At 48.5% G+C, this 20,230-nt stretch overlaps 1 protein-coding gene across 1 annotated transcript; it reads left to right on the top strand.

Moving 5' to 3' along the window:
- Window positions 1-1,886: 1,886 nt before the first annotated feature.
- LOC134968643 (uncharacterized) lies at window positions 1,887-17,183 on the top strand. The gene is made up of 4 exons (XM_063944170.1): window positions 1,887-2,305; window positions 2,570-2,816; window positions 16,470-16,637; window positions 16,902-17,183. The coding sequence occupies exons 1-4, from the start codon at window positions 1,887-1,889 to the stop codon at window positions 17,181-17,183; spliced, it is 1,116 nt and encodes a 371-aa protein (XP_063800240.1).
- Window positions 17,184-20,230: the final 3,047 nt, after the last annotated feature.

The following is a 20,230-nucleotide window of genomic DNA, read 5'->3' as shown; positions in this document are numbered from 1 at the left end:
CTTTCAGCACTGTTGAATATCCAGCTGCCTCAAGTATGTACAGCCCGCACCCTCTGCTGCTGATATCCGGCATGCTGCTGCTGGCTGTCCCCCCGCCCGGCTCGGCCACACAGCTGTATGGTGAGAAGGGCATCTCAGTTCCTGAGGTTTAACACATATGCCTCAGAAAATGGCATCTGCGGTAAACGATACTAATGCTTACCGTGACAGTAACAGCGGGGAGGAAGGCGCACATCGGGATCCTGCAGCATGAAACAAGAACCCCTTCGGAGCGCAGCAGACCACACTGAAAAGGGTGCATACCCGGTGCGGTGCTCTGCATCCCGGGTGGTGCCGAAGATGTGGAGTGTCGGAGGTGGCAGAAGCGCCGCAGCTTGGGGTGAGAAACCGCTGCAGCCCTTCCGCTGCTAAACTCTGCAATTAGTCTATTAAGGGGGTGGGCTCCCCTCATCATAGTGCCCGACAGGCCATGTTAATTCTGGGTGTAGGATCCCCTAACTCTATAATGGGAATTTTGGCTCATATCATGTGCTGTAACGTGAATTTTGGCTAATACCGTGTGCTATAATGTGAATTTCGGCTCATACTATGTGGGGTAATGTGAATTTTGGCTCATTCCGTGTGCTGTAATGTGAATTTCGGCTCATACCGTGCGCTGTAATGTGAATTTCGGCTCATACCATGTGGGGAAATGTGAATTTTGGCTCATACCATGTGGAGTAATGTGAATTTTGGCTCATACCGTGTGCTATAATGTGAATTTCGGCTCATACCGTGTGCTATAATGTGAATTTTGGCTCATACCATGTGGGGTAATGTGAATTTCGGCTCATACTGTGTGCTATAATGTGAATTTCGGCTCATGCTGTGTGGGGCAATGTGAATTTCGGCTCATACTGTGTGCTATAATGTGAAAGGGGCACCAGTACTAGATAGTATAAGGGGTCCTACTACACTGAAGGACACGCCCCTTTTGAGTGACCGCGCCCCTTTTCCGGAGCGCGCGCCCCTTCGGCGCGTGCATAATTGCTATCTGCACTCTTTCATTCCACCTTCAAAAATTCAACTTCGACCACTGCACCTACATACACATACATACACACCCTGACATCTTTATATGCAGTGACACCGGTGGCGTCTGCACATACTTTCCTTTTGTATTTTTTTTTTTATTATCATTTTATTAATTTATTATTTTTATTAAGAAAAAAATATTATTTTTTTTTTTTTTTGGGGGGGGGGGGGGGGGCGCCATTATTGATCTTGCCCTGGGCTCCAAAAACCCTAGTTACGCCTCTGTAATTAAGTTAAACAGGGCCAGATGTACTAAGCCTGAAAAGTGATAAATATCACAGTGATAAAGTACCAGCCAATCGGCTCCTAACTGTCATTTTTCAAACACAGCCTGTAACATGGCAGTTAGAAGTCGATTGGCTGGTGCTTTATCACAGTGATATTTATCACTTTTCAGGCTTAGTACATCTCCCCCACAGGGTGCATGAGAAAATGTGATCACAAAAAGATGAATTTCAAAATGAATCTAATAAGCCGAAAGCACTATTCCACGGCACTCACCTACTGTATTCCTATATTTGGGGTGCTACACAGTATGTGACCACAGTGTTTAAATAGAAATCCCAGGGGCTCTGCACTCACTATATTATCTAACAAACAGTGGCGTTTTAGTTCATATATTGATCAATTCATTTAAGCCTACAGCCCCTGGCAATATTGTTAGTTAATGGACAATGACCTTGTCCTCTTGCATGTGATCTACACTTCATTGTGATGTCAGCACAATTGTGATGTCACTGACTCATGGCCCCTGTAGCTAGATAAGCTCTCCTCCAGACAGTTTACTGCCATACCTGCAGTGAGAAGCGACAATGTTGCCTCCTGTAGCCATGCCACCACCACACAGCATCGACCAGAAACCACCGTTCAGCATTCTCCTGCCACCACCGTCCAGCATGAAGCTGGAACAATTGCGTAAATTGGACATGGCACACCATCGCCGCCTGCTCCTGACACCACAGCGCCACATGAACCTGCCACCACCGTGCAGCATGAACCAGCCACTACCGTGCAAAAAGAACCTGCCACCGCTGTGCAGCATGAACCTGCCTCCTCCGTGCAGCATGGACCTGCCACCAATATGCAGCATGAACCTGCCTCCTCCGTGCAGCATGAACCTGCCTCCTCCGTGCAGCATGAACCTGCCTCCTCCGTGCAGCATGAACCTGTCACCATATTGCAGCATGAACCTGACACCATATTGCAGCGTGGACCTGCCACCACCATGCAGGTACTGTTCCTATCAGCAAAACCTAATATTTTGATAACTCCAGAGCCATACAGGATTAACTAATGTTTTCCTCATTTTTTATTTATATGCTGTATTGACTATTTTAGTCTCTATTACGGTTTTTAGTAATGTTTTAATAATATTATTTTATACCCAGTAAGTAAAATAAAGATACTGATTAACTGATCCAACTGTTTCCTATCAATACTTTGGTCAAAACAACTCATAGCGCTGGTATTTTTGCTCTATTTATCCTCCGTACAGCATGAACCTGCCACCACCGTGCAGCATGAACCTGCCACCACCGTGCAGCATGAACCTGCCACCACCGTGCAGCATGAACCTGCCACCACCGTGCAGCATGAAGCTGCCACCATATTGCAGCGTGGACCTGCCACCACCATGCAGGATGGACCGGCCCACCATCGAGCAGCGTGGACCTGCCACCACATCTCTGCCTGGACCTGACGATACATTGCCGCATGGTCCTGTCCCTACCATGTATGTAATAGTGAGAAGATGAAAGCTCACAGGGATATTTAATAAGCAATTATCTCATAAAAGCTGGAAAATTTGACATTTATGTTTTCTGGAGATGTTAGTTTAAATTAAGAGATAAATATGTCTTCTTCAGGTGTGGGAGGGTACGGAGAATAGATATTTATCTCTTTTTTTAAACAAACATCTCTACAATTTCCAGTGTTTATGAGATAATTGTTTATTAAATACCCCCCACAGTCTCCTGCATGCAATAACATCAAATAAAAATAACGCAATTAAACCATAAAACTGAGTTGTGTTTTATTTTATTGATAGCAAACTGTCAGGGTATTGAACAAGTTGTGAATACAGGATCTCTCTTTATATACTGGGACTTAGCGTTCTGGTAGGTAGGTCCTTTCTAAAGATCTAGGTTTTGGCTTTGAGTTTTAAGTTTATAATACTGGGGAAAAAAGGAAAAATAAGAGTGGAAATATGGTACACTCAGGGGCAAACGCAGGATTTGGGATGGGGGGTTTCCGCATGTGTGCAATATCAGTGGCGTAACTAGAAATTTTTCTCCCCCAAGCCAAAAAATTTTGGCGCCCCCCCCCCCCCCCCCCCCCCCGCTGCATAACTGGGAGCAAGAAAGGGACAAATATGCGCGCGCCGAAGGCGCGCGCTGCAAAAAAAGGGGCGTGGTTTTGTTGGAATGGGCGTGGTTTCTCGTAAAGGGGCGTGGTATTGCAGGAAAAGACTACCTTATACCCCAGTTTTGCAACCTGCACGCCCAGACGTTAGCCACCACAGGAAAGAAAAATAATCCTGATTCATGCCCCTTACATTATTTGTCATTTTTCCTCCTTATAGTAATGCCCAGTATACATTATGCCACATACTGCAATGGCCCTTAGACATTATGCCGCACACAACAATGCACATGACACAATATGCACACACTGTAATGCCCCCGACACATTATGCCACACACCGTAATGCCCCCGACACATTATGACAGGAATCGCAATGCCCGTTATACATTATGCTACACACTGCAATGCCCCTGATTACATTATAGCACATACAATGCCTGTGACACATTATGACACACACCGCAATGACCTTGAGACATTATACCACAATGCCCGTGATATAGTATACCATACACCGTAATGCCTGTGACACATACCGCAATGCCCTGCCCGTTATACCCTATGCCACACACCGCAATGCCCGTTATGTATTATGCCACACTGCAATGACCCCTGAGACATTATACCACAATGCCCGTGATATAGTATACCACACACCGTAATGCCTGACACATTATGACACACACCGCAATGTCCCGTGATACATTATGCCACACACTGCAATGACCCTGAGACATTATACCACATATCACAATGCCCGCGATATAGTATACCATACACCGTAATGCCTGTGACACATTATGACACACACCACAATGTCCGTGATACATTATGCCACACACCGTAATGCCCATTACACATTAAGTCCTACAGTAAGGCTTCTAATTACTTTTCAATTACCTTCTCGTTGTCAGGGGTTTCATGCACTGGGTGTCATGCTCGTTGCCAGGTGTTTCATGCACTGGGTGTCATGCTCGTTGTCAGGTGTTTCATGCACTGGGTGTCATGCTCGTTGCTAGGAGGTAGTCCTTGTTGCTAGGGCTGTGCTCCCAGTGCCACATATGTCCCCAGTGCCAGATATTTCCCCACGGTGCCAGGTACTCACATGCCCCCGGTGCCAAATATAGCCCCCCCCCCCCATGTGCCAGGTACACATATACCCCCCCAGTGCCAGATATGCCCCCAGTGCCAGATATTCCCCCCCAGTGCCACATATGCCCCCAGTGCCAGATATTCCCCCCATGCCAGATATGCCGCCAGTGCCATATATCCCCCCCCAGTGCCACATATGCCCCCAGTGCCAGATATTCCCCCAGTGCCAGATATGCCGCCAGTGCCATATATTCCCCCCGAGTGCCATATATCCCCAGTGACAGATATTCCCCCCCAGTGCCAGATATTCTCCCCCAGTGCCATATGTGCCATATAAGCCCAGGGCCAGATATTCCCTCCAGTGCCAGATATCCCCCCCCCCCCCAGTGCCACATATCCACCCCGTGCCAGATATCCCCCCCCCAGTGCCATATATGCCCCAGTGCCAGATATCCCCCCCAGTGCCAGAACATCCCCCCCCCCCCAGTGCGATATGCCCTAGTGCCAGATATCCCCCCCCCCCCCAGTGCCATATATGCCCCAGTGCCAGATATCCCCCCCCCCCTTCCCCAGTGCCAGATATGCCCTAGTGCCAGATATCCCCGCCCCCCCCCCCACAGTGTCATATATGCCCCAGTGCCGGATATCCCCCTAGTGCCTGACATCCCCCCCCCAATGGCCATATATTCCCCGGTGCAAGACACCCTCTCCGTCTCTCCCCCCCCGTGACAGATATGCCGCAGTGCAGCCGCCGCTTGTTGGAGACTTGGAGGGACACGGCGGGCGCAGCGTGTGCCTCTCCTGTGTCCCTCCTGAGTCCTGCATCATCTCCGCGGCCGCGGGTCTGATAGGGGAAGTGCCGTCCGTGAGCTCTAATTGGCTCACGGACGGCACTTCCCCCTATTAGACCCGCGGGCCGCCGGAGATGATGCAGGGCTCAGGAGGGACACAGGATAGGCACACGCTGCGCCCGCCGTGTCCCTCCAATAAAGCAGACTGACATGCGGACGTTCGTCCGCATGTCAGTCTGCTGTAATCAGTGGCGCCCCCGCAGCCCCTCGCCCCCAAGCCACCGCGAGGACTGCGGGGGGCAGTAGTTACGCCACTGTGTCCGTGATTACATTATGCCACACACCGTAATGCCCATTACACATTAAGTCCTACAGTAAGGCTTCTAATTACTTTTCAATTACCTTCTCGTTGTCAGGGGTTTCATGCACTGGGTGTCATGCTCGTTGCCAGGTGTTTCATGCACTGGTGTCATGCTCGTTGTCAGGTGTTTCATGCACTGGGTGTCATGCTCGTTGCTAGGAGGTAGTCCTTGTTGCTAGGGCTGTGCTCCCAGTGCCACATATGTCCCCAGTGCCAGATATTTCCCCACGGTGCCAGGTACTCACATGCCCCCGGTGCCAAATATAGCCCCCCCCCCCCATGTGCCAGGTACACATATACCCCCCCAGTGCCAGATATGCCCCCAGTGCCAGATATTCCCCCCCAGTGCCACATATGCCCCCAGTGCCAGATATTCCCCCCCATGCCAGATATGCCGCCAGTGCCATATATTCCCCCCCAGTGCCACATATGCCCCCAGTGCCAGATATTCCCCCAGTGCCAGATATGCCGCCAGTGCCATATATTCCCCCCGAGTGCCATATATCCCCAGTGACAGATATTCCCCCCCAGTGCCAGATATTCTCCCCCAGTGCCATATAAGCCCCAGGCCAGATATTCCCTCCCAGTGCCAGATATCCCCCCCCCCCCCAGTGCCACATATCCACCCCGTGCCAAGATATCCCCCCCCCAGTGCCATATATGCCCCAGTGCCAGATATCCCCCCCAGTGCCAGACCATCCCCCCCCCCCAGTGCGATATGCCCTAGTGCCAGATATCCCCCCCCCCCCCCAGTGCCATATATGCCCCAGTGCCAGATATCCCCCCCCCCCCCTTCCCCAATGCCAGATATGCCCTAGTGCCAGATATCCCCCGCCCCCCCCCACAGTGTCATATATGCCCCAGTGCCGGATATCCCAACTAGTGCCTGACATCCCCCCCCCAATGGCCATATATTCCCCGGTGCCAGACACCCTCTCCTCTCTCTCCCCCCCCGTGACAGATATGCCGCAGTGCAGCCGCCGCTTGTTGGAGAACTTGGAGGGACACGGCGGCGCAGCGTGTGCCCTCTCCTGTGTCCCTCCTGAGTCCTGCATCATCTCCGGCGGCCGCGGGTCTGATAGGGGGAAGTGCCGTCCGTGAGCTCTAATTGGCTCACGGACGGCACTTCCCCCTATTAGACCCGCGGGCCGCCGGAGATGATGCAGGGCTCAGGAGGGACACAGGATAGGCACACGCTGCGCCCGCCGTGTCCTCCAATAAAGCAGACTGACATGCGGACGTTCGTCGCATGTCAGTCTGCTGTAATCAGTGGCGCCCCCGCAGCCCCTCGCCCCCAAGCCACCGCGAGGACTTGCGGGGGCAGTAGTTACGCCACTGTGCAATATATATATATATATATACTATATATATACGTATATATACACACAAGGTCCAAACACCGGCACTCCCTGCTGAAAAACGTACAGCCCAGCTGCTCTCCCAGGTAACATACCTCACACATAAACCACAAAGTCGGGTGGCACTCAAGGGTCTCCATAATGGTTAAAAGACAATAGATCTTGTAGAGCAACGTTTCGATTTAATGTCTAAATTGTCATCAGGATCTATTGTGTTTTTGACCATTGCGGAGACCCTTGAGTGCCACCCGACTTTGTGGTATATATATATATATATTAGTGATGAGCGGGTTCGGTTCCTCGGAATCCGAACCCGCCCGAACGGCAGTTCTGCCTCTGAAAGTGTCTCTTTCACAACTGTACAGGAAATTCTTGAAAACAAGCAATTGGTTTTTCCCCAACCCTGCTGGACATTGGGGGTCATTCCGAGTTGATAGCTTGCTAGCAGTTTTTAGCTGGCGAGCAAACGCATAGTCGCCGCCCACGGGGAGTGCATTTTTGCTTGCAGGTGTGTGAACGCCTGCAAACACATTTTGTGCAAAACCAGCCCTGTGGTTACTTATCCTGTGCGATGATTGCTGCGGCGAGTGACACGGTAATGATGTCAGATACCCGCCCAGCAAATGCCCAGCCACGCCCCGCATTTTTCCAAACACTCCCAAAAAACGGTCAGTTGACACCCAGAAACGCCCTCTTCCTGTCAATCTCCTTGCGATCGGCTGTGCGACTGAAAGCTTCGCTAGAACCTGTGCAAACCACAATGCTCTTTGTACCCGTACATTGCGCGTGCGCATTGCGGTGCATACCGCATGCGTAGAGAAGCTATTTTTTTCACAATTTTTTTCAGCAGCTAGCGATCAACTCAGAATGACCTCCCATTATACACAGAGACAAGAGAATACCACGTGGAGGAAATTTCACAGAAAGTACTTTGTCCCAAAAGGCTTGGTCATTTCACACTATTGGGAGCATCAATTAGTGTCGGATCCTCTCGGACAGTGAGGATCTGACACTTCAGTATTCTATTACGGCAGTTTCCGCCTGTTTCCTCTCTCATTTTGACCATTTATTTCGCCCTCTGCCTACAGGTGAAAATGTATGGTCGAGAACGGACCCATTTTCGACACCAGTGGGGTCAAAAACACATGGCTAGCAGAGATTACCCTCCATCCGTGTGTTTTTCGACATTTCAGAGTTTTCGACAGGGCGGAAAACAGCGCTTCAATTGATATTGAAATGTCGAAAAGTGATGACTATTATTCTCCCCTATACCTTCTTAGGACGTTCCCAGGGCCGGATTAACAATAGGGCTGATGAGCTGCAGCTCCAGGCCCACCATCAAATAGGCCCACTGCTGAAATGGGGGGGCACCTGCAACACTACAGCATTCCTGCCAGCGGCAGCCAGAGGCTCCGCCCACTTAAACCCCAGCGGCAGTTTACTTCAAACACCACCAGATACATGGCCGCACGGTAGGCTGCAGCTGCACCAGCCCCCCTGTACTGCATAGTGTCTCAGCGCCCCGCGTGACAGCACACCGCATGATGTCCTATGTGCCGACCTCACCACGTCAATCTTATGCAGCCGAGTGTGAACTCATCTCCATGAGGGCTGCCCAGACAGCCGAGTGACTGATCCTGCAGTGCTGCTGACTGGTGATCGGGATGTCAGGTCCTGCTAGCTGCTTCTGATCACCGAGCCTCAGATAGGATGGCTCCATAAAAGGTACAGCATGCAAGCACTAGCAGAAATATATATTTTGATCAAGATTCCATATATATTTAATATTATATGTGTGAATACTGTGGTTTGTACAATATATGTATGTATGTATGTATGTATGTATGTATGTATGTGTGAATACTGGGGATTTTATAATATATATGTGTATTATATGTGTGAATACTGTGGTTTGTATAATATATATATATATATATATATATGTGTGAATACAGTGGTTTGTATAATATATTATATATATATATATAATATGTATTATATGTGTGAATACTGTAATATATGTATGTATGTATGTATGTATGTATATATATATATAGTCCCCACACTTTGCTCTTCCCCTCTCTCTGGCTTTCACACCATCACAGCTTTGTTCCCGCCCCATTTGCAGCTCATATGCAAAACACACACACACACACACACACACACACACACACACACACACACACGTGTGCATATATACAGTTACGTGTGTGTGTGTGTGTGTGTGTGTGTGTGTGTGTGTATATAGATAGACAGACAGGCAGACAGACAGACAGACAGAGAGAGAGCGATAGATAAATAGATAGATAGATAGATAGATAGATAGATAGATAGAGTCCCCTTGCGTGCTCTATTCCCACTTTAGTGCACACCCACGAGTGGGTAATAGCCCCTGTTTGCCTGGATTCCAGCTGGCGCATTGTCAGCGGTCGGGATTCCGGCGTAGGTATCCCTGTCCGCCAGCAACGTAACTGCAGCCCCGGCAAGGGACTCCACTATTCTGCAGGTCCTACTCTATTGGCTCTAAATAATTATCATGAAAATATCTATCACATTATAGTGTTAAACTTTGGTCATGCTATCTGTCTAAAGCTCACAGCAACTTTACTTATAAAGGTGAGACCGTTACCAACACACCTGTTGTTAAGCTCCTAGGAAAACAGCTGATACAAGCTATAATTAAGCAGAGGCGTATCTAGCACGGGGCGAGCAGGGCACGTGCCCTGGGCGCCATGGCAGCCCCAACAGAGGGGGGCGCCACCGGCACCTGCACGGCCACTCGCCCCATGCTTCAGGGATTCCGCCGGCGCTACCCGCGGCGCTTTCCCTGTCTCCCCGGCTGCTGTGCCTGTCACAAAAGACAGGCAGCGGCAGCCAGGAGCCTCCCCCCTGCAAAGTGACTGTGTACGCGATCGCGGGTCGCGATCGCGACCCGCGGAGGTGCGCGCATGCGCGTGCGCGACCTCGGGGGGGTGGGGGGGGGGGGGCGTGCGGCCCCTGAACAGCAGTGAGTGCAGGTGAGCGGGAAGGGGGTGCGGGACATTTTGTATGTGTGTGTGTGTTAAGTGTGTGTGTGTTTAATTGTGTGTGTGTCGGACAGTGTGCGTGTGTGTTGTGTGTGGGACAGTGCGTGTGTGTTAATTGTGTGGTGTGGGACAGTGTGAGTGTGTTAATTGTGTGTGTGGGACAGTTTGAGTGTGTGTAAATTGTGTGTGTGTGACAGTGTGCGTGTGTTAATTGTGTGTGTGTGGGACAGTGTGTGTGTGTTAATTGTGTGTGTGTGACAGTGTGAGTGTGTTAATTGTGTGTGTGGGACAGTGCGTGTTTGTTAATTGTGTGTGTGTGTGACAGTGTGAGTGTGTTAATTGTGTGTGTGGGACAGTTTTGAGTGCGTGTTAATTGTGTGTGTGTGTGGGACAGTGTGCGTGTGTGTTAATTGTGTATGTGTGGGACAGTGTGAGTGTGTTAATTGTGTGTGTGTGTGTGTGTGTGTGTGTGTCTGTGTGGGACAGTGTGAGTGTGTTAATTGTGTGTGTGTGTGGGACAGTTTGAGTGTGTGTTAATTGTGTGTGTGTGGGACAGTGTGCGTGTGTGTTAATTGTGTGTGTGTGGGACAGTGTGCGTGTGTATTAATTGTGTGTGTGTGGGACAGTGTGCGTGTGTGTTAATTGTGTGTGTGTGGGACAGTGTGCGTGTGTGTTGTGTGTGTGTGGGACAGTGTGCGTGTGTGTTAATTGTGTGTGTGTGTGGGACAGTGTGCGTGTTAAGTGTGTGTGTGTGTGTGTGTGTGTGTGTGTGTGGGACAGTGTGAGTGTGTTAATTGTGTGTGTGTGTGTGTGTGTGTGGGACAGTGCGTGTTTGTTAATTGTGTGTGTGGGACAGTGTGCGTGTGTGTTATTTGTGTGTGTGGGACAGTGTGCGTGTGTGTTATTTGTGTGTGTGGGACAGTGTGCGTGCGTGTGTGTTAATTGTGTGTGGGACAGTGTGCGTGTGTTAATTGTGTGTGTGTGTGTGTGTTAATTGTCTCGGCGGTTATTGGCGTCTGTAGTGTGCGCCCCGTCCTCCTCCGCTGCCGCTGACAGGAGTGGCGGTGTGCGGCTCTCCCCCTCCTCCGCCGGCACCGTCCTCCCGTCGTGGCCCTGCAGTGTGTGCCAGTCTCCCCAGCAGCAGCAGCAGCAGGTTAGTCTCCCCCCCCCCTCTCCCTCTCTCTCTCTCTCTCTCTCTCTCTCTCCTCCTGTGGATTGCAGTTTGTAAGTATAATTTTAATTTTTACAGGTACCCCTATTGAATTCTACTGGACAAGTGGACGTGACCGGCGTGGGATGTAGGTAAGTAATCTGTCTCTTATTTTTACAGGTACCCCTATTGGATTCTACTGGACAAGTGGACGTGACCGGCGTGGGATGTAGGTAAGTAATCTGTCTCTCATTTTTACAGGTACCCCTATTGGATTCTACTGGACAAGTGGACGTGACCGGCGTGGGATGTAGGTAAGTAATCTGTCTCTCATTTTTACAGATTCCCCTACTGGATTCTACTGGACAAGTGGACGTGACCAGCGTGGGATGTAGGTAAGTAATCTGTCTCTCATTTTTACAGGTACCCCTATTGAATTCTACTGGACAAGTGGACGTGACCAGCGTGGGATGTAGGTAAGTAATCTGTCTCTCATTTTTACAGGTACCCCTATTGGATTCTACTGGACAAGTGGACGTGATCGGCGTGGGATGTAGGTAAGTAATCTCTCTCTCATTTTCACAGGTACCCCTATTGGATTCTACTGGACAAGTGGACGTGACCGGCGTGGGATGTAGGTAAGTAATCTGTCTCTCATTTTTACAGATTCCCCTACTGGATTCTACTGGACAAGTGGACGTGACCGGCGTGGGATGTAGGTAAGTAATCTGTCTCTCATTTTTACAGGTACCCCTATTGGATTCTACTGGACAAGTGGACGTGATCGGCGTGGGATGTAGGTAAGTAATCTGTCTCTCATTTTTACAGGTACCCCTATTGGATTCTACTGGACAAGTGGACGTGATCGGCGTGGGATGTAGGTAAGTAATCTCTCTCTCATTTTCACAGGTACCCCTATTGGATTCTACTGGACAAGTGGACATGACCGGCGTGGGATGTAGGTAAGTAATCTGTCTCTCATTTTTACAGATTCCCCTACTGGATTCTACTGGACAAGTGGACGTGACCAGCGTGGGATGTAGGTAAGTAATCTGTCTCTCATTTTTACAGGTACCCCTATTGAATTCTACTGGACAATTGGACGTGACCAGCGTGGGATGTAGGTAAGTAATCTGTCTCTCATTTTTACAGGTACCCCTATTGGATTCTACTGGACAAGTGGACGTGATCGGCGTGGGATGTAGGTAAGTAATCTGTGTCTCATTTTTACAGGTACCCCTATTGGATTCTACTGGACAAGTGGACGTGACCGGCGTGGGATGTAGGTAAGTAATCTGTCTCTCATTTTTACAGATTCCCCTACTGGATTTTACTGGACAAGTGGACGTGACCAGCGTGGGATGTAGGTAAGTAATCTGTCTCTCATTTTTACAGCTACCCCTATTGGATTCTACTGGACAAGTGGATGTGACCGGCGTGGGATATAGGTAAGTATGTGTGAGTGTGTCAGTGTGCTTTAATAAATTTTTACTGTCACGGTGTGTGAGTTGTGTTTTTATTTGGGTATTTTTTCTGTTGTAGAACTACAGGTACCGGCGGGCCCGTTATTTCCCTGCATGTTGGTACTTGAGGTTCTCCAAGTACCAGCAAGCGGGGGAGGCTTTCTGGGCCTTGTAGTTCCACAACAAAAAACAATATTCTTTTTTTACTTACATGGCTATCAGCCTCCCATCCACAGCCCACGGATGGGGGGGACAGCCTCGGGCTTCACCCCTGGCCCTTGGGTGCCTGGAGGGGGGGGTGACCCCTTGATTTAAGGGGTCCCCACTCCTCCAGGGAACCCCGGCCAGTGGTGACTAGTTGGGGGGGTAATGCCACGGCCGCAGGGACCTACATAAATGTGTCCCCCGGCTGTGGCATTATGTCCCTGGCTAGTGGAGCCCGGTGCTGGTTTTAAAAATACGGGGGGACCCCTACATCTTTTGTCCCCCATATTTTTGGAACCAGGACCGGACTAAGAGCCCGATGCTGGTTGTCTAAATACGGGGAACCCCTGTCCAATTTTTTCCCAGTATTTAAACACCCAGGACCGGCTCAAAGAGCCCGAGGCTGGTTATACTTAGGAGGGGGACCTCACGCAGTTTTTTTTAAATTTTTAACCCATTCAGACCCTTCTCCATTAAGTTAATGGAAACCCTGGACAACAAAATTGCATTCATGTCCTCCTCCCACTCCCTTCCCAGTCCCAAACACTGATTATTATTTTTTTCTATAAAAATGTACAATATATCACAAGTATGATGAGCAGGCATGCAGCGGGCATTGGCGACTTTGGACTGAGTTGCAAATTAGTGGCGGAGGGCTGGGTCAGTTGATGGTGGGCGAGTTTGTAAGCCATTGGTGGTGGCAGCGGGCATCGGCTCAGAGGCAGTGGCGGGCATTGGCTCGGTGGCGGTAGGGGTCATCGGCAGGATTCGGCGGACATTATGGCTGTAGTGCCTCACTGCACGCCACTGACCTCACCGCACGCCACTGGTGTGTGGGACAGTGTGCGTGTGTGTTAATTGTGTGTGTGGGACAGTGTGAGTGTGTGTTAATTGTGTGTGTGGGACAGTGTGAGTGTGTGTTAATTGTGTGTGTGTGGAACAGTGTCAGTGTGTGTAAATTTTTGCAGTCCAGTGTGTGTGTGTGGGGGAGAGGGAAGTATGAGAATGTGTGTGTGTAGTCTGAGTGGGTGTGTGTAGGATTTGGGGGTGGCCAGTCTGTGTGTGTGTAATCAGTGTGTGTGGGATGTACTAATGGCCGTTTACCGAAGAGAGATATGTATTAAACCACGGGCACTGAGATGCCCTTCTCACTCACCATCCAGCTGGGTGGGCGAGCCGGGCGGGTGGAAAGCCAGCAGCAGGGGCAACATGCCAGATATCAGCAGCCGAGGGTGGGGGCTGTAATGCACATGCGGAGCCCAAAGCCGGAGATCAGCAGCATGCTGACCGGCAATAAGCAGCTTCTGCTTCCGCGTTCAACATGCTGCTGATCTCCGGCTTTGGGCTACGCAGGGTTCGGGGGATGGGTGTCCTCTGCCGGTGTACTGCAGCTCCGGGGGTGCGGGCTCCGGAGGCTTTCAGCACTGTTGAATATCCAGCTGCCTCAAGTATGTACAGCCCGCACCCTCTGCTGCTGATATCCGGCATGCTGCTGCTGGCTGTCCCCCCGCCCGGCTCGGCCACACAGCTGTATGGTGAGAAGGGCATCTCAGTTCCTGAGGTTTAACACATATGCCTCAGAAAATGGCATCTGCGGTAAACGATACTAATGCTTACCGTGACAGTAACAGCGGGGAGGAAGGCGCACATCGGGATCCTGCAGCATGAAACAAGAACCCCTTCGGAGCGCAGCAGACCACACTGAAAAGGGTGCATACCCGGTGCGGTGCTCTGCATCCCGGGTGGTGCCGAAGATGTGGAGTGTCGGAGGTGGCAGAAGCGCCGCAGCTTGGGGTGAGAAACCGCTGAAGCCCTTCCGCTGCTAAACTCTGCAATTAGTCTATTAAGGGGGTGGGCTCCCCTCATCATAGTGCCCGACAGGCCATGTTAATTCTGGGTGTAGGATCCCCTAACTCTATAATGGGAATTTTGGCTCATATCATGTGCTGTAACGTGAATTTTGGCTAATACCGTGTGCTATAATGTGAATTTCGGCTCATACTATGTGGGGTAATGTGAATTTTGGCTCATTCCGTGTGCTGTAATGTGAATTTCGGCTCATACCGTGTGCTGTAATGTGAATTTCGGCTCATACCATGTGGGGAAATGTGAATTTTGGCTCATACCATGTGGAGTAATGTGAATTTTGGCTCATACCGTGTGCTATAATGTGAATTTCGGCTCATACCGTGTGCTATAATGTGAATTTTGGCTCATACCATGTGGGGTAATGTGAATTTCGGCTCATACTGTGTGCTATAATGTGAATTTCGGCTCATGCCGTGTGGGGCAATGTGAATTTCGGCTCATACTGTGTGCTATAATGTGAATTTCGGCTCATACCGTGTGCTATAATGTGAAAGGGGCACCAGTACTAGATAGTATAAGGGGTCCTACTACACTGAAGGACACGCCCCTTTTGAGTGACCGCGCCCCTTTTCCGGAGCGCGCGCCCCTTCGGCGCGTGCATAATTGCTATCTGCACTCTTTCATTCCACCTTCAAAAATTCAACTTCGATCACTGCACCTACATACACATACATACACACCCTGACATCTTTATATGCAGTGACACCGGTGGCGTCGGCACATACTTTCCTTTTGTATTTTTTTTTTTATTATCATTTTATTAATTTATTATTTTTATTAAGAAAAAAATATTATTATTTTTTTTTTGGGGGGGGGGGGGGGGGGGGGGCGCCATTATTGATCTTGCCCTGGGCTCCAAAAACCCTAGTTACGCCTCTGTAATTAAGTTAAACAGGGCCAGATGTACTAAGCCTGAAAAGTGATAAATATCACAGTGATAAAGTACCAGCCAATCGGCTCCTAACTGTCATTTTTCAAACACAGCCTGTAACATGGCAGTTAGAAGTCGATTGGCTGGTGCTTTATCACAGTGATATTTATCACTTTTCAGGCTTAGTACATCTCCCCCACAGGGTGCATGAGAAAATGTGATCACAAAAAGATGAATTTCAAAATGAATCTAATAAACCGAAAGCACTATTCCACGGCACTCACCTACTGTATTCCTATATTTGGGGTGCTACACAGTATGTGACCACAGTGTTTAAATAGAAATCCCAGGGGCTCTGCACTCACTATATTATCTAACAAACAGTGGCGTTTTAGTTCATATATTGATCAATTCATTTAAGCCTACAGCCCCTGGCAATATTGTTAGTTAATGGACAATGACCTTGTCCTCTTGCATGTGATCTACACTTCATTGTGATGTCAGCACAATTGTGATGTCACTGACTCATGGCCCCTGTAGCTAGATAAGCTCTCCTCCAGACAGTTTACTGCCATACCTGCAGTGAGAAGCGACAATGTTGCCTCCTGTAGCCATGCCACCACCACACAGCATCGACCAGAAACCACCGTTCAGCATTCTCCTGCCACCACCGTCCAGCATGAAGCTGGAACAATTGCGTAAATTGGACATGGCACACCATCGCCGCCTGCTCCTGACACCACAGCGCCACATGAACCTGCCACCACCGTGTAGCATGAACCAGCCACTACCGTGCAAAAAGAACCTGCCACCGCTGTGCAGCATGAACCTGCCTCCTCCGTGCAGCATGGACCTGCCACCAATATGCAGCATGAATCTGCCTCCTCCGTGCAGCATGAACCTGCCTCCTCCGTGCAGCATGAACCTGCCTCCTCCGTGCAGCATGAACCTGTCACCATATTGCAGCATGAACCTGACACCATATTGCAGCGTGGACCTGCCACCACCATGCAGGTACTGTTCCTATCAGCAAAACCTAATATTTTGATTACTCCAGAGCCATACAGGATTAACTAATGTTTTCCTCATTTTTTATTTATATGCTGTATTGACTATTTTAGTCTCTATTACGGTTTTTAGTAATGTTTTAATAATATTATTTTATACCCAGTAAGTAAAATAAAGATACTGATTAACTGATCCAACTGTTTCCTATCAATACTTTGGTCAAAACAACTCATAGCGCTGGTATTTTTGCTCTATTTATCCTCCGTACAGCATGAACCTGCCACCACCGTGCAGCATGAACCTGCCACCACCGTGCAGCATGAACCTGCCACCACCGTGCAGCATGAACCTGCCACCACCGTGCAGCATGAACCTGCCACCACCGTGCAGCATGAAGCTGCCACCATATTGCAGCGTGGACCTGCCACCACCATGCAGGATGGACCGGCCACCATCGAGCAGCGTGGACCTGCCACCACATCTCTGCCTGGACCTGACGATACATTGCCGCATGGTCCTGTCCCTACCATGTATGTAATAGTGAGAAGATGAAAGCTCATAGGGATATTTAATAAGCAATTATCTCATAAAAGCTGGAAAATTTGACATTTATGTTTTCTGGAGATGTTAGTTTAAATTAAGAGATAAATATGTCTTCTTCAGGTGTGGGAGGGTACGGAGAATAGATATTTATCTCTTTTTTTAAACAAACATCTCTACAATTTCCAGTGTTTATGAGATAATTGTTTATTAAATACCCCCCACAGTCTCCTGCATGCAATAACATCAAATAAAAATAACGCAATTAAACCATAAAACTGAGTTGTGTTTTATTTTATTGATAGCAAACTGTCAGGGTATTGAACAAGTTGTGAATACAGGATCTCTCTTTATATACTGGGACTTAGCGTTCTGGTAGGTAGGTCCTTTCTAAAGATCTAGGTTTTGGCTTTGAGTTTTAAGTTTATAATACTGGGGAAAAAAGGAAAAATAAGAGTGGAAATATGGTACACTCAGGGGCAAACGCAGGATTTGGGATGGGGGGTTTCCGCATGTGTGCAATATATATATATATATATATATATATATATATATATATATATATATACATATATATATACGTATATATACACACAAAGTCCAAACACCGGCACTCCCGCTGAAAAACGTACAGCCCAGGTGCTCTCCCAGGTAGCATACCTCACACATAAACCACAAAGTCGGGTGGCACTCAAAGGTCTCCATAATGGTTAAAAAGACAATAGATCTTGTAGAGCAACGTTTCGATTTAATGTCTAAATTGTCATCAGGATCTATTGTGTTTTTGACCATTGCGGAGACCCTTGAGTGCCACCCGACTTTGTGGTATATATATATATATATATATATATATATATATATATTAGTGATGAGCGGGTTCGGTTCCTCGGAATCCGAACCCGCCCGAACGGCAGTTCTGCCTCTGAAAGTGTCTCTTTCACAACTGTACAGGAAATTCTTGAAAACAAGCAAATTTGTTTTTCCCCAACCCTGCTGGACATTGGGGGTCATTCCGAGTTGATAGCTTGCTAGCAGTTTTTAGCAGGCGAGCAAACGCATAGTCGCCGCCCACGGGGGGAGTGCATTTTTTGCTTTGCAGGTGTGTGAACGCCTGCAAACACATTTTGTGCAAAACCAGCCCTGTGGTTACTTATCCTGTGCGATGATTGCTGCGGCGAGTGACACGGTAATGATGTCAGATACCCGCCCAGCAAATGCCCAGCCACGCCCGCATTTTTCCAAACACTCCCAAAAAACGGTCAGTTGACACCCAGAAACGCCCTCTTCCTGTCAATCTCCTTGCGATCGGCTGTGCGACAGAAAGCTTTGCTAGAACCTGTGCAAAACCACAATGCTCTTTGTACCCGTACATTGCGCGTGCGCATTGCGGTGCATACGCATGCGTAGAGAAGCTATTTTTTTCACAATTTTTTTCAGCAGCTAGCGATCAACTCAGAATGACCTCCCATTATACACAGAGACAAGAGAATACCACGTGGAGGAAATTTCACAGAAAGTACTTGTCCCCAAAAGGCTTGGTCATTTCACACTATTGGGAGCATTCAATTAGTGTCGGATCCTCTCGGACAGTGAGGATCTGACACTTCAGTATTCTATTACGGGCAGTTTCCGCCTGTTTCCTCTCTCATTTTGACCATTTATTTTCGCCCTCTCCTACAGGTGAAAATGTAATGGTCGAGAACGGACCCATTTTCGACACCAGTGGGGTCAAAAACACATGGCTAAGCAGAGATTACCCTCATCCGTGTGTTTTTCGACATTTCAGAGTTTTCGACAGGGCGGAAAAACAGCGCTTCAATTGAATATTGAAATGTCGAAAAGTGATGACTATTATTCTCCCCTATACCTTCTTAGGACGTTCCCAGGGCCGGATTAACAATAGGGCTGATGGAGCTGCAGCTCCAGGCCCACCATCAAATAGGCCCACTGCTGTAAATGGGGGGGCACCTGCAACACTACAGCATTCCTGCCAGCGGCAGCCAGAGGCTCCGCCCACTTAAACCCCAGCGGCAGTTTAACTTCAAACACCACCAGATACATGGCCGCACGGTAGGCTGCAGCTGCACCAGCCCCCCTGTACTGCATAGTGTCTCAGCGCCCCGCGTGACAGCACACCGCATGATGTCCTATGTGCCGACCTCACCACGTCAATCTTATGCAGCCGAGTGTGAACTCATCTCCATGAGGGCTGCCCAGACAGCCGAGTGACTGATCCTGCAGTGCTGCTGACTGGTGATCGGGATGTCAGGTCCTGCTAGCTGCTTCTGATCACCGAGCCTCAGATAGTGCTCCCATAAAAGGTACAGCATGCAAGCACTAGCAGAAATATATATTTTGATCAAGATTCATATATATTTAATCATTTATATGTGTGAATACTGTGGTTTGTACAATATATGTATGTATGTATGTATGTATGTATGTATGTATGTGTGAATACTGGGGATTTTATAATATATATGTGTATTATATGTGTGAATACTGTGGTTTGTATAATATATATATATATATATATATATATATGTGTGAATACAGTGGTTTGTATAATATATATATATATATATATATATATATATATATATAATATGTATTATATGTGTGAATACTGTAATGTATGTATGTATGTATGTATGTATGTATGTATGTATGTATATATATATATATAGTCCCCACACTTTGCTCTTCCCCTCTCTCTGGCTTTCACACCATCACAGCTTTGTTCCGCCCCCATTTGCAGCTCCATATGCAAAACACACACACACACACACACACACACACACACACACACACACACACACGTGTGCATATATACAGTTACGTGTGTGTGTGTGTGTGTGTGTGTGTGTGTGTGTGTATATAGATAGACAGACAGACAGAGAGAGAGCGATAGATAAATAGATAGATAGATAGATAGATAGATAGATAGATAGATAGAGTCCCCTTGCGTGCTCTATTCCCACTTTAGTGCACACCCACGAGTGGTAATAGCCCCTGTTTGCCGGATTCCAGCTGGCGGCATTGTCAGCGGTCGGGATTCC

The sequence above is a fragment of the Pseudophryne corroboree genome, chromosome 11, assembly GCF_028390025.1.
Source record: "Pseudophryne corroboree isolate aPseCor3 chromosome 11, aPseCor3.hap2, whole genome shotgun sequence".
Lineage (NCBI taxonomy): Eukaryota > Metazoa > Chordata > Amphibia > Anura > Myobatrachidae > Pseudophryne > Pseudophryne corroboree.
Note: the sequence above shows the minus strand (reverse complement) of the source record. Positions and strands in the feature narration are given on the sequence as shown.

Excerpts from the sequence above, each read along its gene's own strand:
- LOC134968643 (XM_063944170.1), top strand. The coding sequence starts at position 1,887 with ATGTTGCCTCCTGTAGCCATGCCACCACCACACAGCATCGACCAGAAA. Across the intron at positions 2,817-16,469 it reads TCCCTACCATGTATGTAATA|CATGGACCTGCCACCAATAT; the intron begins GTGAGAAGATGA and ends TCCTCCGTGCAG. Across the intron at positions 16,638-16,901 it reads GACCTGCCACCACCATGCAG|CATGAACCTGCCACCACCGT; the intron begins GTACTGTTCCTA and ends TCCTCCGTACAG.